The 17,904-nt window shown below is 49.4% G+C and overlaps 1 protein-coding gene across 1 annotated transcript; it reads right to left on the reverse strand.

Moving 5' to 3' along the window:
• Window positions 1-11,555: 11,555 nt before the first annotated feature.
• Window positions 11,556-16,490, reverse strand: LOC136481731 (probably inactive leucine-rich repeat receptor-like protein kinase At5g48380). The gene is made up of 3 exons (XM_066479043.1): window positions 16,165-16,490; window positions 13,669-14,599; window positions 11,556-12,633 (listed from the first exon to the last, which is right to left on the reverse strand). Exons 2-3 carry the CDS (start codon window positions 14,482-14,484, stop codon window positions 11,638-11,640), a joined length of 1,812 nt encoding a protein of 603 aa, XP_066335140.1. The 5' UTR covers window positions 14,485-14,599; window positions 16,165-16,490; the 3' UTR covers window positions 11,556-11,637.
• Between the last annotated feature and the right edge of the window lie 1,414 nt (window positions 16,491-17,904).

A 17,904-nucleotide genomic window follows, 5' to 3' on the forward strand; every position in this document is an offset into this window, starting at 1 on the left:
CAAGTGCGCTTGCAAAAAACTTCCTGTGTTATATTTGCAAACGTTCTCTAAGTTTTCCGTTCTTCTCATAAACAAGTCCTAAGGGCTAAGATTTCGGGAACAAATTCTAAATACAACTGGTAGGACTGCGGGAGACCCACGCCCCAGCGGCTTGCAACCTCTTTGCTCACCAGCGCAATCAGAATTAGTTCGCCCGCGTTCCTAGTTTCTTACGACTTAGACCATGAGAAGGGTCGGAGGGCACTAAAACCGCTTCTACAAAAAGAGAAAGTTAAAAAACTGCTTGCCATAAGCAAAAGATGAAAATTTGTTCATTTTTGCACAAATTCGCCACTTACAAAGTGATTTCATTACAAAAAGGACTAATATACTTGTAAATTTAGAGGACTATTTACTTGGGGGCTTCCCCACAAAATTATTCAATTACAGTCTTTGCCTAGCTTTACTACAAGTACTGCTGCAGGTCGCCGCGCCACGCTCTCCATCGGCAACGCTCGGGGCATGTACACGGGCTAGTTCGTCTACTGCGGCCGCCACGCCACGCTCTCCATCGGCAATGCCCGAGGCATGTGCACGGGCCAGTTTGTCTACTTGCTGGCCACCGCTGCCACGCTCTCCATCGGCGACGTCCCACCGCTCCACGAGATCCTCGAACGTGCTATCATCTGCAACGCCGAGCACCATACCGCTGACGGTGACGCCCCTCCACTGGGGACTACGCCATCGTCATCAACCGCAACCCCGATAGCGACGCCTCTGCCAGGGTGTCCAGGGACTACGCCATCGTCGTCAGCCACAACCCTGACCACGGCATCAGGGCAGGAAGTTCTCCCGCCAAAGGAGGAACACAGCAAACGACGACAAAGTCGACGACGTACGACGCCCACCAGCGCTCCTTCTCCTTCGGCAGCAGCGACTCCTCAGCAAGGGCGGCATGCACCATCTCATCTACGTTGGATGACCTCCAGCTCGACATCATGCTCCAGATTCACGAGCGGATTTGTGAGTTTTCTCTCTCTGGCATTACCCTTCCTCACTCAGGAACTGCCGCGACGCACGGACGCATTCGGCAGAAAGGAAGAAGGAGAGGTAGCGGCTTAGAGGCAGAAGAAGAGGTGGGATGAGAACTCCCCTCCCCCTCCCTATTTAAAGAGGAGGCGCTGCAGCTAAGGAAAGGCGAAAGGTTGGACGAAAAAACTCTCTCCCTTCCCCTCCTTAAATACGAAATCAATGCTGATAGACACCTGAGGGGACGCGCTAGGAACTGACGGGACGCGCCCCGGTCGACGAGGGCACCCCCCTGTCAAACTGGGACACTGCCTGGGTATGGCCCGCCACTGACCCCTCTAGGACGCGGCAATTAAGGCGCCCACATGGGCAGACGACCCTTCGCCTCCCCATGCAGGACCACGAAACGATCCGACGACAGGACCTCTATGAAGGGGAGCCCAACGGATCTCCTGGGTCGACCATGCGGCCCTAGGAGAAACGACGAACGAACGTCCAAAGAAAGATAAGCATCTCTGCCTTCTTACTTTACGCGTTAAAATTCATTACCGAGCTTCCGACCCCGTCAAACGGCGGGGACACGAACATCACTCGGGGGCTGCCGAGGGTGTCTACCAGTCTAGACATCCTCCTCACCCGACCCCTCCATACGCTTGAAACCAGGGGCGCGGAATACGGGCATAGAACTTTGAGTAAAACTGGACGAACTAGCAGACCCTACGCCCCGATAGCTACGGTGTTTCTGTTCACCAGAATAATCATACTCAATGCCCCCCGCGTCTCCAGCTTCGACATCTGCCTTCTCAAGAAGGGTTCGGAGGGGTCCGCCTATAGAATCTCCCCCAAAGGAGAAGCTGTCAGGTCACCCAAGTCAATCGAACGGCTCGGACCGCCACCGAGATACAAAAAACAAAGAATAGCGATTCTTATGCAGGTTACTCCAACCTCGTCGCAAACATCAGGGCCCGAACCCCGCACGAACACATCTGGTAGGAGCTTTTCCATCACTCATGCCACCAAGGTAACGTTACCGACCCCGCCTTTATTTTGATTAAATTATACATTCAAACATTACATATGCAAAACATTGCATCCCAACGCTTCGTGTCGCGTCACGAAATGGCCGTCGCCTCATTCGATATAGGTGGCAGCAGGCCGAGGTTCGAAGGCCGGCCCACGAAGGGCTCGAGGCCGCCTCGTGCGAACAGAGCCAGGGAGAAATAACTGAGACGAGCCCCAGCGGCCCTGCCCGACCCCGCTCAGAAGGCGGACAGGGACGTCTCAACCTTTTCTCAGTTCAATTCTAACCCCGAGCTAAACCCATAGAATCTCCATCGAGGAGAGGCCATCGGGCCGCCTGAGCCTATCAAACGGCTCGGGCATCTACCGGGAGGCGGGTTAAGAAGTTATGGAATGCCACCAGAGGGCTCTACCGACCCCATCAGCAAATGATGGACCCTAGATTCCACATGAACGTACCCGTTAGCGAGCTCATTGAGCCGATACTCGAGCCGTCGAGGCAAGTGTCGTCTACTCAGCCCCTCCGATTACGAAAATCGAGGACGGGGTAACGCACGAAACACGGCCGACCCCTATTAGACCCTAAGAGGGCTCAGGGGCTCGAGCCGCTCGATGTAGGGACTAGAGGTTCAAAGGCCCCCTTTGCCGAGCCCATAGAGTCCCCATTTAGGGAATTCTGTTGGAAGGCAGGGCAGGGAATGGTGGAACGCCATCCAAGGACTTTGCCGACCCCGTCACAAAACCATGGAGCAAGATTCCGTCTGAACATCCCCATTGGCAAGCTCATCGGGCACACCATCGCTCCAGTCTCCAGTAACACCCGACCCCAGCAACCCCAAGGGGTCGGATCTCACTCGGGGCCTGGTAAAGGTACAGGCTACCTCCCTTCCTCTTTTTGAAACAATCATTACATCAGATTCCCTCCTCGTGTCAAGACCAGCGGCAAGATTCGGGGGAACAGATTGGTAAGACCGCAAAAACCAAACGACCAGACGGCCACGAGCAGAAGGTGAAATCTAACAAAACGAAATTACGAAGCAAAATCACGAAATTGCTTCCTAGACTCAAAAGTACCGACACTTGTTCACATATTACATATAAATCTTGTTCATTCGACTAACTACTTCCGCGAAGGGAGAACCGCTTCTTTCAATCTGTCCGCCAGGTCCCGCGCAAGAGGTGCCACCGCCTTCTCCATCTCGTCTAGCTCAGGATCTTCATAAACAGGTGCTGAAGCCTTGACTCATCACCTTCAAATTGATCTCCCGATCATAATGAGAATGGGCGACAGCAAAGGCTTGGGTGATCCCAGCACTAAAGGCATCTTCCTCAAGTTGGCCCACCCACGCCGTGATACCTGCGGCACGAGCCACGAGCGGGCTGGTCTCCACCAGTCTCCACCACCTTCAGGGCATCAAGGACCATCCCTGACCGTAGCTTGCAGAAGATCATGCTCGTCGCTCTCAGCCTGAAGGGTTCTTCGCACATGGGCAAGCTCCTTTTCCAGCTTGACAGAGACGTTCTCGGTGCTCAACCTTCGGCTCACCGCGTCACCAAGATCCGCCTAGAGGGTGCGGACCACCTCGACGTCCTCATCCTACCTTCTGCTGAAGGGCCGTGGCCCTACTCTCGGCCTTCCGCCTGAGATCCCACTCCGTCTCCAGCTCCTTTAGGACCTCGACAGCCCGCTTACTGGTCTGGGCATCCTTCTCAAGCAGCTCGTCCTGCTCCTTCAGAATCCTGGTGGCCTCTTCCTCTTCTAGCTTCATCCTCGCCGACAGGTCCGTGAACATCCCATGGATCTCCGCGTCCCGACGCGTCTCGGCCTCCCGCTCCTGGGTAGCAGCAAGCTGCGCGACCATATCTACTCACAGCCGGGCCTCCTCGGAGAGGCGATCCCACTCCGCCTTCTGCTCACGGAGGAATCGGGATTTATTCCGACTACGAGCAACGAGAATCTGAAGAAGAAGAAGAAGACCGGTATCAGAAATACGAAAACACAAAAACATGCGAAGAAAGAAGAAAACCAAGCGAATACCTGGGTAGTAGGGATAACAATCTCACGCAGGGCTCCTCTGGCCTGGTCCAGGGCATCTAGCATGGTCGAGATCTCGACATCAAGACCCTCCCACTCCATGCTCTCGGCATGATCGTCGAGCGAGAAAAGAGCCGACATTAGATCCTGGGCGGCCATCCACTGGAGCGGAGGCTCCCCCCGCATGGGGGAGCGGCTGCCTCCTGACAAAGGGGCCGGGGCGGCTCCCTCCTGATCCTATGCGGCACCACCACCACGCCCGACGACCCTCCGGCCATGTCTGCCTCCATCCGGCCCGCCTCATCCGCCATGGCCTAGGCCGCCGATGGCATCAATTGCGCCACCCGCTCGGACGCCATCACGGCAACATCCAGCCCCGCCGGGCTTGGTACGGCCGCGACCACTTCCACCTGGGTCTTCGGTGGCATGGACTGCACTGCGCCCTCAGGTACCACCTCCGTCGGCAATACCAGACCCTTGGCTGGCTGTACCACGCCCGCCACAGAAGATGTCGCCTGCTCATCAACCACCGAGGGCGCGGGCGCCACCACAGGCGCCGTCAGATCGGCCAACATGGCTCCAACATCGGCACCACTCATGCCCAAAATAGGGGCGATGTCTGGCAGCGCCATCCGTCCCACCTGAATGGCGAGGCTCTTCTTGGGCGCCAGCCCTAGGGAGTGGCCCGTCCGCAAGAACCTACACAAAGGTAAAAGCCATTAGATCAAAATAGAAAGGGGAAAAGGATGAAAATAGGGGAACTAGCGGCTTACGCTAATGCCTTCGGCCGACGGAAGCGTTTTGGGGACCGATCCCCAGATCCCTGCCCCGACTCATCTAGACGGGATCGTTTCGAGCCTGCCCCCTGCTCTACGGTAGGGGGACTCATCTCCCTTACCTCATGGGGCGTGGCACCACAGCCGCTCCCCTCCACTGTCTCATGGGCCATGGCACCAGTGCCACTCCCCTCCACCATCACCTCGGGGTCGGTGGCAGCAGGCCTGGCTTCCCCCATCCACCGATCCTTGGCTAGCACGCCGTGCGAAGCGGTGGACTCTCCGGCCTCCACCGACCTCACCGACTCGCTTCCCTCCGCGTGGAACGGGAAGGGTCCCTGCACGGAAGGGTGGGCACTTGTCAGCGTGTCCTCGTCCTCCAGGACTGCCCCAATCCACATCGACTGGCTACCTCATCGTCATCGTCATCATCGTCGTCGTCATCATCACTGCTCACGTCCTCTCCCCGATCCGTGCTTCCTGCTTCAGTCGTTTCTTCTTCTTCATCTGCTCCCTTGCATTCTTGTCCCGCTCGGCCAGAGTCGATTCGCCGCCGCCATGGCCTTGTCCTTTGGCAGCGGAACCAGACTGTCTTTGAAGACTAGCCCCCTCGGCTGGTCCCAACGTCGCAAAAGCGAGTATAAAAAAAATGGAGATTCAGGAAAAAGAAAGAGCACGGGAGAAGAAGGCTTACGAATTCGAAGAACCCAGGTTCCGCCGCATTGGGGGATGTCCGGGCACCGGATACACAATGTCGAGGACGCCGCCTGCGGAATCCTTCGTCGGCTCCGTCGCCTCCTTAATGCGCTGTGCCACTTCCAAGAAAGGGAGCGCCTCGTCAACAAGCACCGTCCCCTCAAATGACATCCCAGGCATCATCCGATGCAGGGGAAGCGCACGCGCCATCAGCGGCGCCACCCTCCTCGCATGATAGGCGCCGATAATTCCCGCCCCCTTTACGCCCCGTTCCTTTAGGACTTGGAGGGCGGAAAGAAGGTCAGAAAAGTGTTTCTTGTCTTTGAACTGGACGCCCCAAGCCCACGACTCCGGAGCCTCTTCAATAAGGCGCCCGGTGTACCTCGGTAGGGTGGCACTCACATCATCCCTGACATAAAACCACTACGAGTGCCATCCCTTGTTAGAGGTCGCCAGACACATGAACGGGTAACCCCTCGACCGGGTATGGCGTAGATGAACGCTAGCACATCCCATCGGCACGCTCACATCCTTCCCCCCAATCTTCCTCTTCGACAAACTAACGGTAAAGAAATACCGCCACAGATCAAAATGAGGATCGATCCCCTAGGAAACCCTCGCATAGGGCAACAAACGCCGCCATATGTTGAACCCCGTTGGGAGTAGATGCTGCAGCTCCACCTCATAATAATCCAGCAGCCCCCGAAGGAATCTATGCGTGGGTACCGCAAATCCCCGCTCATGGAAGATGGCGAAAGACACGACATACCCTTCGGGCGGCGCCGGCTCACCCTCGTCACCAGGTAGCAGCCACTCCTGGACGGCGGACAGTGGACGGAGAAGGCCACGGCGGACTGAGGCCCTCCAAACGCCGAGAGGTGATGCTAGATCTGCCCCACAACTCCATTAAAGCGATTGGGGAGAAAGGTGGGCGCGAGCTCGATGGATGGCTACAAGGCAGGCGCAAGCTTGACGGCGGCTGCAACACGGATGCAAGCCGGTCGACGATGGCGGTGCGGAGCGCAGGAGGCTGGGGCGATTGGCGGCGGATGTTTCAGACGCAAAGGCAGGGAGCGAAATACGGAACCTTGGGGGCGAACCCCGTGGTTTTATAGGGGCGACGGACACGAGAAGGGCAACCGCCCGCCTCGATCTCCGGGCCTGCCACGCACCCCACCGCGTCATGTCGCGGGACACGCACCCACAGTCCCTATCCTCTCCCACCAAAAATCACGGTGGACGGTTTGCCTTCCCCAGGCGAATCCGGACTCTCTACCCACCTGGGAAACGCAGGGCACGAAGACTTTTTCCTCTTTGGCCCACCTAGGGCCCAGAAGCTCGGCGGCCGGCCCAACTGAGGATGGGTCCATGAATGATCCAAAATCAAGGGCGCAAGTATTACCGGAATCTCAGTCCACGGTCAAGCCCCAGTTAGGTCAGCCCTAAATGAGATCCCCACGAACGAGATACCACGACCCCCTCAAAAAAATATCTAGTTGACGAAAAACTAAGTCCTTCAGCCTTACCCGCGAAGGGTCCGATACAACCCCCCGGGTGACCCTACTCGAATCACCCGAGGGCTCGGGGGCTACACCCATCGGGTGCGCTCGCGCGCACCTTCCAGCAAAGTAACTCCGACGAAATCGAGAACACCCCCAGGCGATTCTATCCAAATCACCCGGAGGCTCGGGGGCTACTATCAGGGACCTAATACTGGGGTACCCTAGGAGGTGGAACCAATAACCATCGAACGTTAAAAACTTCAGGACGGACAAAGGCGCCGCTATTTTCCTTGCCCGAATGACAGAAGTTTGGTTCCGTCTCGCCCGACGCCTTTAGGCTAGCCCCGCCCCGCCCGAGGGTTAAGGGCTAGTCTCCGCCTCACCCGACATCTTTGGGTCAGCCTCGCCTCGCCCGAGGGCTAAGGGCTAGCCTCCGATCCGCCCGACGCCTTCGGGACAGCTTCGCCTCGCCCAAGGGTTGAGGGATAGACTCTGCCTCGCCCGACCCCCGGGGGGTGGGCTCAGTCATGCCCAAGGGATAAGGACTAGACTCTGTCTTGCCCGACGATCGAGGACGAAGCTCCCCCGTTCGATGTCCAAAGACTGGTTTCGTCTTACCTGATAACTTCTCCTTCGTTCCCTCATGATCATGGGCACAGAGCAAGACAAGACGTTTGGGTCAACCGCGGCTTCAAGGACCATACCCTACGCCCCGGCAGGAAAGGTACTGCCAGGCAACGACTAGACGGGTGCTTTAGACCCTTTCCGGGCGCCGCAGAGCCCAAAAGGTATTGCAGGAGCGTGCTCCTCGCCCTATAGAGTTGTAGGCGCCGCCTTCAGCTCTGGGACACGGAACCCGACGAAGATATACGACAACCACTACACTCCAGAAAAAGATTTGCGATCTCCACGAAGGACGAACATGCCGTCGCCACGTTATGGACCCAAGGGAGCGGCGCCCGCTTCCTGACCCCTCGGGTCCACCAAATCAAAGGACCTTGCCCACAGCGCTACTCCGGACCCTGACCCCGCGTCCCTCCGATAGAGACTCATAGGAGCTAGAAGGCATGCGGAGCAAGGCTGGGCAAGGTTCATAAGTCAAAACCACTGTACTGCAGCTCATACCATGCGCAGGGCAGTATTCTGCAAACATCCTGACATTCTACAGGGGCGTCAACAGTATTGTAGGCGCTTATCATCCTTCGCACTCATCAGAATGAGAAATCAGGCTGAGTAGACGTGAGCCACAAGACTAGGTAGAGTACGCATTCTAAGCCCTCACCCTTATAAAGCCAGCCCCTTTATCTATAAAAGGGGATGTGCTTCCTCCAAATAGGGGGGACCGAACAACACAAGACACACACACAGTCAAGCTGCTACCAAGCTCTTGGCCTCCTTTCGATCCTTCCATCAGAGACTTGGGACCTGTCCCTCTCTCGATCGTTTGTATCCCCTACTACGAACCATTCACGGTGCTAATAACACGAGCAGCAACAAACTGGACGTAGGGATATTCAGCTCGAACCAGTATAAATCTTGTGTTCTTTAGCGCACCATCCGAGCCTAACGCGCATTACTATAAATTTACTTGCCCATGCTTGTACGAAACACCGACACCACTAGACCATGTGAACTCACGAGATGTCACTGAATCGTTTTCTATTTACCCTCTACCACCTTCAAACCTTTACATTGAATCTCTTTTTTGTTTTTTCTTTCTGATTCTGTTTTTCACTTGGTTCTATTTTTTTATTTTCGTCCATATATTTTTCCTGTTTTTGCATCTTTTTTTTCTTTTTTGAACCCTTCATTTATTTTCTTTCCATGTTTTCCCCCTTCTTTTCTCCCTCCGAGTTTTCTTTGCATAGTTTTTTTTCAAGTGTACCTCTCATTTTAATTTCTTACCTATGCTTCTATCTCCGATACTAAACGACTTGGTCGTATTTCTTTTCTAATAACAAGTATCTTCTATTCTTTCAATAAATATTTTTCGTCACCAGTTTGTTGCATCCATTATATTCTTTGCTCGAGTTACATTTGTTTGTCCGCTTCCTAATCAATGTGTTTGTCACCCGTTTTGTCTTCGTGCCGGGCGAGGTAGCTTTGTTCTGCTCCCTTTCCTAGGTCCAAACCCATTACACCTCTAGAGTCTCGTTAGCACGTGCGCTATAGATTGTCATAGACCTATGGCCCTATAAGATTCGGAGCCCTCGTGAGAGCGTAGGAGATCAATAACTGAGACAAGGCAAAAGACACATCAAGCATATTGAAATTATGTGGACCTGCGGTTCGGAAAACCGATAGTGGAGCAATCGATTGACCCTCACGTGATACATCTACTCCTTGCCAGGCTTATCTGCAAATTGTTGCGCCGTTGCGGGCACTAATGGCACAACTAGATCTCTCATGGACGCCACTCTTCTAGATCGTTCAGCACCATAAGGGTTGCACGCTCTCTCAATTGCGATCGACATGCCACGCCTTGCCGCTGCAAGGAGCCTGATCCGCTCAACCACCACTGGAGTCACGCCACACGAGCGTTGTGCCGCCCTATCGCGTAGTTGCACAGTGCTAGCCCATGTCTTAATGGTTGGCACACTGGCGTCCTACATTGCTTGGCCGTGCCCGACGACACTAGGCAGTGGCGGAGCCACAGGGTATGCCGGGTATGCCCTAGCATACCCTATTTGACCAGCAAGTGTACAATATAATATAGGCATTATACATATGTATTTATAAAGAAAAAGAAAAAATACTCACGTACACGCCTACATGATAGTTCATTATTGGCTTTTGGTATTCTATAATCTGGAAGAATTGGAACGTAGGATTCTTAAACATCTGGGGAGTGTTCGGCTGGGAAAGAAGCCGGCTTGTTTGACTTCTTTTTTCAGCCGAAGTAGTGTTTTTCTCTCACAACATTCTAGCATGAAAAGTGTTTTCCAACATGAACAGTGAAAATTTTATCCCAGGCAAACACTACCCTGGGTTCTAAGGCACATATTGCAGCTCGATAGAGATACATTGGCTTTAAAAATCCCAAGGTTGCAATTGATTATAATATTGAGAAGTGTTAAAAGAGTATTTTCTGCAGTGGTTTTAGTGAAAACAAGTTAAGAAATAAGATAGGAGATAGTCTTTTGGATAAGTCTAGTCACTTTCATTGAGCGAGATATTTTCTTTGAAGTTGATGAAAATGATATAATCAAGACATTTTATGTCCCTTCGAAAGCGTCAAAAAATAGTCAGAAAAATAGCATTGTAAGTCTCCGGTTCTCTTTTATGCCCATATTTCAATTATCGGTATGACTTTTGAACTATTTATACTATATTTAGTGGATGGTTTGAACTTAATCCATGAATTTAAGCCTTATTGTGTTACTTACTGCATATGTACCGAATTATGTTGTCAATTTTATAATTATTACCGAATTGATAAAATAGATTTATCGAATTGTATATGAATTTTTTTGACAGCATACCCTAAGTTAAAATCCTAGATTCGCCACTGACACTAGGCGTGCGTGCTATTGTGGCCACTGTGCCACACAGGGCTTTACCATACAACAACACTCGTGATGTCTTTGACATAATAAATTGTTCTCCTATTGCAATGCACTGGCATTTTTGTTAGTCCATGTAATAAAGGCTTTACTATTGTACTTTGAACACGGAATATTTCGAGCATGGGCAGGCGAGCGATAGTATTTTGTTTCCGAGTTGGACATCTACAGGTCTGCTACTTTGTTGATGACAAATACATTAGGTTCCACGGGTTGTCATCATAATTCATATTTTTCAAAAGGTAACTGTTTGCAAAATAAAAAATAAAAACTTATGGGGTTTTGTATTTGAAGTTGTAAACAGGAAACAGAGGTGGTGGGCTTTCGGGGAATAAGTATACTTTAATCAAAAGGATACATATCTCCATCTGCAGGGATAAATATTCTTTTAGGGATGGACACATGTTCTATAAACTTTAGGTAGCACGGTTCTCTACCTCTCTGAGTGGAACACAGAACTGAAATCAGAATCTACTGCAGTGTCATCTGGCTATTGGAAAGTAGCATCTCAAAAAAGAAATATGGGGCAATTATATACATAAGGCACAGGATGTAATGTAAATATGTACATATAAGTACCAGGTACCTACCAGCATGTTCCAGGCTCTACCAAACTAGAAAATAAAACTCCCACCTCTGAAAACCAGTCGACACTGGTCTAACATTTGAAATTAGAAATAAGTATGAAAATGATACCAAAATGCTAAACGAAAGCACCACCGAAACTGCAGATGAATGATGGGACATCATTGTTTCGCATTGCTACCACAACTAAAATTTGCATGTTTCACATTGCTGATTCATCTTAAAACAGCAGGAGAAAATAATCCTGAGGATACACAACAAGGCAAGAATGTACAAATGTAAACAGCACATTTTGATAGACCTTACAATCGAATGACAAATCCTAGTGCTTGCCTGACATGTAGTGCCAGAAGTAGAGAAGATATAGAAATGATTAAAAACGACCTGATTATTCCAAGTTAAAGCAACTCCTATAATATTTGGTACAAGCACTACTCATCACATAGGTTCAACTAGTTTGCTACAATAAGCTCATCTTCAGGATTGGCATTTTGAGGTTGCATCATCAATTCATCATCAGCTGCACTGAAATGATATTTCTCCCCAACAGCTCTCAGAAGCTGGTAAACCTCGAACATTGTAGGCCTTTCCTTTGGAGAAGAAAGCACACAAATGCAGGCAACCTTCATGCATTGAAGCAGCTCAGCATCGTTGCCCTTTCCAATCAAAGACTTGTCAACTGCATCCTGAAGAATAGAGTTGTTTGACAGGTAAGTTATCCAATCCACCAAACTCCCTTTGAAGTTCTCTGGCGCATTTGACACATGTGTGGGCTCTTCACGAGTAACAAGTTCAAGTAAGACAACCCCAAAGCTATAGACATCCCCTTTTGGAGTGGCCACAAGAGTGCGTGTATACTCCGGAGCTACATACCCTAAGTCACCAAATTCACCGTTCACAAATGTGCTCAGGTGGGTGTCAATGGGATTCATAAGCCTTGCCAGACCAAAATCGGAGATCTTAGGCTCATAGTCATCATCAAGCAATATGCACTTGGAACTAATGTTCCTATGAAGAATGCGAGGGTTGCAACTGTGATGAAGCCACGCCAATCCTCTAGCACTCCCAATGGCAATTTTTAGCCTCAATGACCATTCCAATGCCTTTTTGTCACTGTTTTGTTGGTGTAAATTATCATAAAGTGAACCCTTTGGCATGTACTTATACACCAAGAGCCTCTCATTCTTGGCAATGCAGTATCCCAAAAGTGGCACTAAGTTACGTTGCCGTACACTTCCCAGTGTTGACATCTCAGAAGTAAATTGGTCCTCCGAATGTTGAGTGTCCTGCAACCTCTTGATAGCAAGGAATGAACCATCTGGAAGTGTTGCTCTGTACATAGTTCCTGATCGACCAGTTCCAATAATATTGTCCTTTGTAAAATCATCTGTTGCTTTCATAAGATCATTCAACTTCATCTTTGAAACTGATTTCTCAAACATTGATACCTAAATGACAAAATAAATGTGAAAATTTCAGCAAACCAAACCACTCATCTAAGCAAAGCTGAGGGATGGAGGGCACATTTGGTTCTAGCAGCGAGGCTTGCTTCTCCTTGCCTAGTGAGATCTGAAGTGAGGGTAGATTTTTGGTACCATGAGCGAGCTAGATCAGCTCACTGGGGCTGGCAAATTTTTGGGAGTTTGTGCAAGCTAGGCAAGGCAAGGCTGCTCTGTGAACCAAACATGCCCGAAGACTGTAGCATGTACAATAATATACCGAATGTTTGTCAGACATATCTACTCCTAGTCAAAGACAACATAGCTTCTTATTTGATAGCACAGGTATATTGAACTAATTAGCTACATACAACATAACATAGGCCTTGTTTAGTTCCTCCCCCTAAAGTTTACTACATATCCCATCGAATGTTTGGACACATGCATGGAGTATTAAATGTAGACTAAAAAAATAACTAATTGCACAGTTTGCAACTAATTTGCGAGACGAATCTTTTAAGCCTAATTAGTACATGATTTGACAATGGGGCGCTACGGTAACACATGTGCTAATGACGGATTAATTAGGCTTAATAAATTCGCCTCGCGGATTATTGATGGATTCTGTAATTTAATTTTTTATTAGTATCCGAACACCCCATGCGACACCCCCATGTGACACCCCAAAACTTTACACCCCGGATTTAAACAAGGCCATAGTTATCAATTAGAGAAAAGGTGTCAAGTGTTAACCAAATTAATGGCTGATAGCATGTGTGGAGTGCAGGGCACGGTATGACATGACTGCATAAGAAAGTAGACATCCTGACTCGGTGGTAAAGATGTCCCACGACCCAATATACAAATTTAACCCTCCTATAAGTATGGTAAGATCTTGTGTTCCCAAACTTTCCATATGAGGTTACAAGACACTGGAGAACAAGAAAGCAAAGTTGATTGCTAAGAATAATGGCAAGGCTATTGACTACACATTTATACAAAATATAAACTGATATATATCAAAATTATGGAGTGAAAACATACCTTTACTCCTTTTGATCCCTTAATAGTCTTTGCCCACTTATTTTCTTCTACATCTTTTAACTTCTTTGCAGGCATTTTTCGCAAGACAATGAATAAAATAACAGCAACTATTATTAAAGTTATAACTGCACCACCGACAGCAGAACCAACAATTACCCCTGTTCGTCTGCTTGAAGTGGCAGTGCAGTCATTGCTTAGAGGCCTACCACAAAGGTCTTGATTTGCAAAATTGGAGGCTGGAAATTTGCTCAAAGATGAAGGAATCTGCCCTGACAATTGATTGTCAGCAACATTAAACTGGGCTAGGCGACTGAGTGCAGCAAGCTGACCTGGGATTGTTCCAGTCAATTTGTTATGTTGTAAACTGATGTCGTTGAGATAAGAACAATTAGCTAGTGCTTCTGGTATCTCTCCTGAGAAGCTATTATATGACAGATCAAGGTTTGTAATGAATGGAAGTCGCTTCGAGATGTCAGCTGGGATCGGGCCAGAAAGGCTGTTGCTTGAGAGATCCAGCGAAGTCAGGCTGCTACAATTCTCAAGCCCATCAGGGAATTGGCCCTTAAGACCAAAGCTACCAAGATGAAGCGAAAGAACCCTGTTCTCATTAGGATGCCAGCACTCCACACCATTAAATTCACATATGGATCCCTCTGTGTTGTTATTGAATGTCCATTCTAACTTATTGTCCAGATCAACTGATGCCTTCAGCTTCTTCAGACATTGGATATCAGTTACTGTGCCATAGGAAAGCTGACAGATCATAAAACAGAAGAGTACAGGGAGAAGAGCAGTACAGGAACACCAAACAGCCATCCTGTTGTTTTCTACTTTCTGAATCCTTTCACCACCCAGAGTTAGTCATAAATCACAAGGATTGCTCAGTGCCCTGAGGGACAAGAGAGTTTTATTGACAAGAATACAAGATAACCTGCAAATTCCAAAGAATATATCAGGTTTAGCACTGAATTTACAAATCACAAGATCACCAATTTATCCAAAAAATCACCATACTTAAGATACATGGCTAGGAGACTGAATGTCTGAATGCATCAGAAATGTCAAGCATAAATCCTTGAATCAAATATATCGATTCAGCTACTGGATTAAGTTTGTCACTGAGAACAGCTAGAGGGGCCAAACACACAAGCAACGTAGGACAGAACTATTGGCGGACCCAGCAGTAGGGCAACTAGGGCCCAAGTAATCAGGGAGCAGTTCTTCAATTTCTTGGCCCATCAGATACCAGCCCAACAATGGAGGGGTCCAACTGAAGTGAGGGAATACGGCAGGGGTAGCGCTCATTCGCGTCGCGTCGGAGTCGCGCCGCCTCGCTCATCTGGAGTCGCGCCGCACGCCACTGGTGCTACGCGCTTCCGCCCGTCGCCCCCTCCGCTCTATGCTCCACGCCTCCGCCCCTCACCGGCTCGCCCCTTCCCTCTGCTTTCAGTGACTCCGCCATCGTCCCTCGGCCGGACGCAGCCCGCCCACCGCTGCCCAGCCCCAGCACCCCAGCGGTGGCCGCCCCGGCCCCGCTCGGCTGCCAGGCGGCCAGGGGCCGCTGCCCGCTGCCCGCTGGCCAAGCCAAGGAGGAGCAGGCTGCAGGCGTCCAGGCGAACAGGAACAGGGACCATGGTCGCAGAGGCCATCCGGCGCATAGAGGCAGTCAGGCAGAGTGCAGGCCTTCAAGCGGGAGCAAAGGTGACGTGCTGCCCTGGCCAGTGGCTTCCTTGCGCCACGCATCCATGCTCAAAGCTCACGTAGTCACAGGCCATCACGCAGGCCGCTGCTCCCCTCCAACGATTTGGCCTCATTTGAGGTATTTTTCTACGCCAATTTTCAAATCCCAACCATTTATAGACTTGTAGTGTACTAGTATCAATTCAACAGGATTGAAAAATGAAGTGAAGGCCTCATCTTGGACGGATGTAGCAGGTGTTATATTAGGCTAGGAACGTTGTTTTATGTAGAGAGAGATGAAGAAATTGGGGATTAGATGCTCAGCTCGGCGCCTCAGCTGCAGTTTAATCAAATCGTTTTGGTCTTAAAAAAACGAAACTGAAAGTGATTTAGCTTTTTGGTGATCGATGCTGATTGTTTCGTGATTTAGTCCTTTATCAATTGTTTCTGATCGTTTCACCTCTATGGGGTAGTTATCGTGACTTGAAAGTGGCCCTAAGAATTTTTGGGTCCACCACTGCACAGAACAGCGGATTCGCGAGAGCAACTTGGGCGCTAACCATGGTCAAGTGGTCAACAAGCAGTAGAACGCGCAAGTATCCGAACCGAGCTATCGAACGCAATCAGATTATGCTAAAAATGGACACTTTTACACTGTCCAGGCGGTATTCCACACCAACATTTCGATCCAATTGCTCGCAGGAGAGCGCAGACCAGAACAAATCAGCCCTGGGAAGGGGCCGGCGGGTCGTTGGGAACATGAACAGCAAAGCACATGGACTTTGACCAAGAAATGGTGAGACGCCGGAAGCCTACCTCAGCGTTCCGCCGCGCGCTAGCCTCTCCGCCGCCGATGCCCGCCTCAGCTAAGCCGGTGCTCAGCGTTCAGCCGAATCGAACCGAGCCCGTCGTCGATCTCGCCGCCTCCCACCCGGTGGAGCCTCGCCGCAGATCAGGTTGCTGGCCGGGCTAGCGCGCTCGCTGTCGATCCCTGTCGCTCGAGGTCGCCGCCGGCTCCAGTGGCGAGGCGAGCGGTCCCCAAGGAGGGGGTGTCGAGTGGGGCGGCGGCGTGATTCCAGGGTTTGGTCGAGGGGAGGGTGGACCGTGGACTAGACCGACTGGACTGTGACTCTGTGGGAGGGAGAGGGGCAGTTTGGTACTTTTGTCAGACGGTTTGTGCTGATTGCGAGATGGATTTGACAACACTGTCCATCTCACACAAACGAGTCGGCTGATGTGTCACGTATACGATTGTTTTCTTTCACACCAAAGCTAGCAGTAAATAATCTACGATCATTTACGACAAAACGAACAGACTGATTATTTCTAAAATTTAGTAAAATAATCGCACTCTCTCCAAATAAGTGTTAGTTTAACTTACCAAGAAGTCAATGTTTTTAACTTTGTCCAAATATATATAAGAAAAATATATATATGGTGCATAATTAGTATGACGAATAGTTGAATATAATTTTATAATAAACTTATTTTGAGATATAAATGTTGCTCCTATTGTCTATAAACCTAATCAAACTTAGAAAAATTTGACCAGCACGCATCGTACGGTGACACTTATTTTAAGACGGATAGGGTACATCTTATACTAGTCCGTTTGTCAAAAAATAATTGACGTTGCAAAATTTTCCTAATATACCTTTTTCAATACATATGTATCTCTATTTTTCTCTATCTCTCTCCGTTTTATTTTATGTGTGCCACACCTTTTTAATCTTTTTAAATTTTTGTGTGCAAACCTAAAACGTTAAATATTTTTAAGATGGAGGGTGTACTAATTATTAGCTTACGAGGAACAAGATCATAATGGATCAATTTTAATTCATTCTATTTCCCAAATCAGACAAAAAAACTAAAGAATGAGATAATGACAGACTACTCCATTCTACAAACACCCACTATATGTACTAGGAATGTATCTATATTTATACCAATAATTATATTTAAAAATAAAAAAAATCTTAAAACTTTGGTGTATTGTACTCTTTAAAAGCATTCGAGTTCTAGCGGGCTTTATTAAAAGTAGTAGTATGTGATCAATAAGATATTTGACTCCTCACCCTTGGTTGAGCTTTTCACGCGTTCACTTCATGTTCTCCGGCTCCTAATTCGACACCCTAGTCAGATCCTGCTAGCCCTTTTACTGATACATCGGGTGCACATGATCCTTGATCAGCTGCACCCGGCGACGAATTAAGCTCCGATCAGACTTTCACCTTCATGCCTAGGACTTCAGCTCGTTAATCTCCCTCGAGATGTAGAACCAATGCTTGTGCCATCCCACATTGGAAGATATAAAGGGGCTGTTGAAGTAGGTACTCTTGTGCTGGAGCTACAAGTTCAAGCCCCTAGTAGTAAAGGAGTCCCATGGTAGCTTTGGAGTCATCCCCCCATTAACTCCTTCCAAAAACGTGAAAAGGGGCTCAATACCTAGGTAATTCTCATAGAGAGAAATGAAGACTGAAATATGTAGGACACTATTTGGTTTAGATGATGGACCTAGGCCTCGTAGGACACTATTTGGCATGAAGAATCCCTACT

Source organism: Miscanthus floridulus, chromosome 9, assembly GCF_019320115.1.
Source record: "Miscanthus floridulus cultivar M001 chromosome 9, ASM1932011v1, whole genome shotgun sequence".
Taxonomy (NCBI): Eukaryota; Viridiplantae; Streptophyta; class Magnoliopsida; order Poales; family Poaceae; genus Miscanthus; species Miscanthus floridulus.

Coding starts and splice junctions, on each gene's coding strand:
- LOC136481731 (XM_066479043.1), bottom strand. CDS start 14,484: ATGGCTGTTTGGTGTTCCTGTACTGCTCTTCTCCCTGTACTCTTCTGT. Junction 12,634..13,668: donor AGGGATCAAAAGGAGTAAAG/GTATGTTTTCAC, acceptor TTTGTCATTTAG/GTATCAATGTTTGAGAAATC.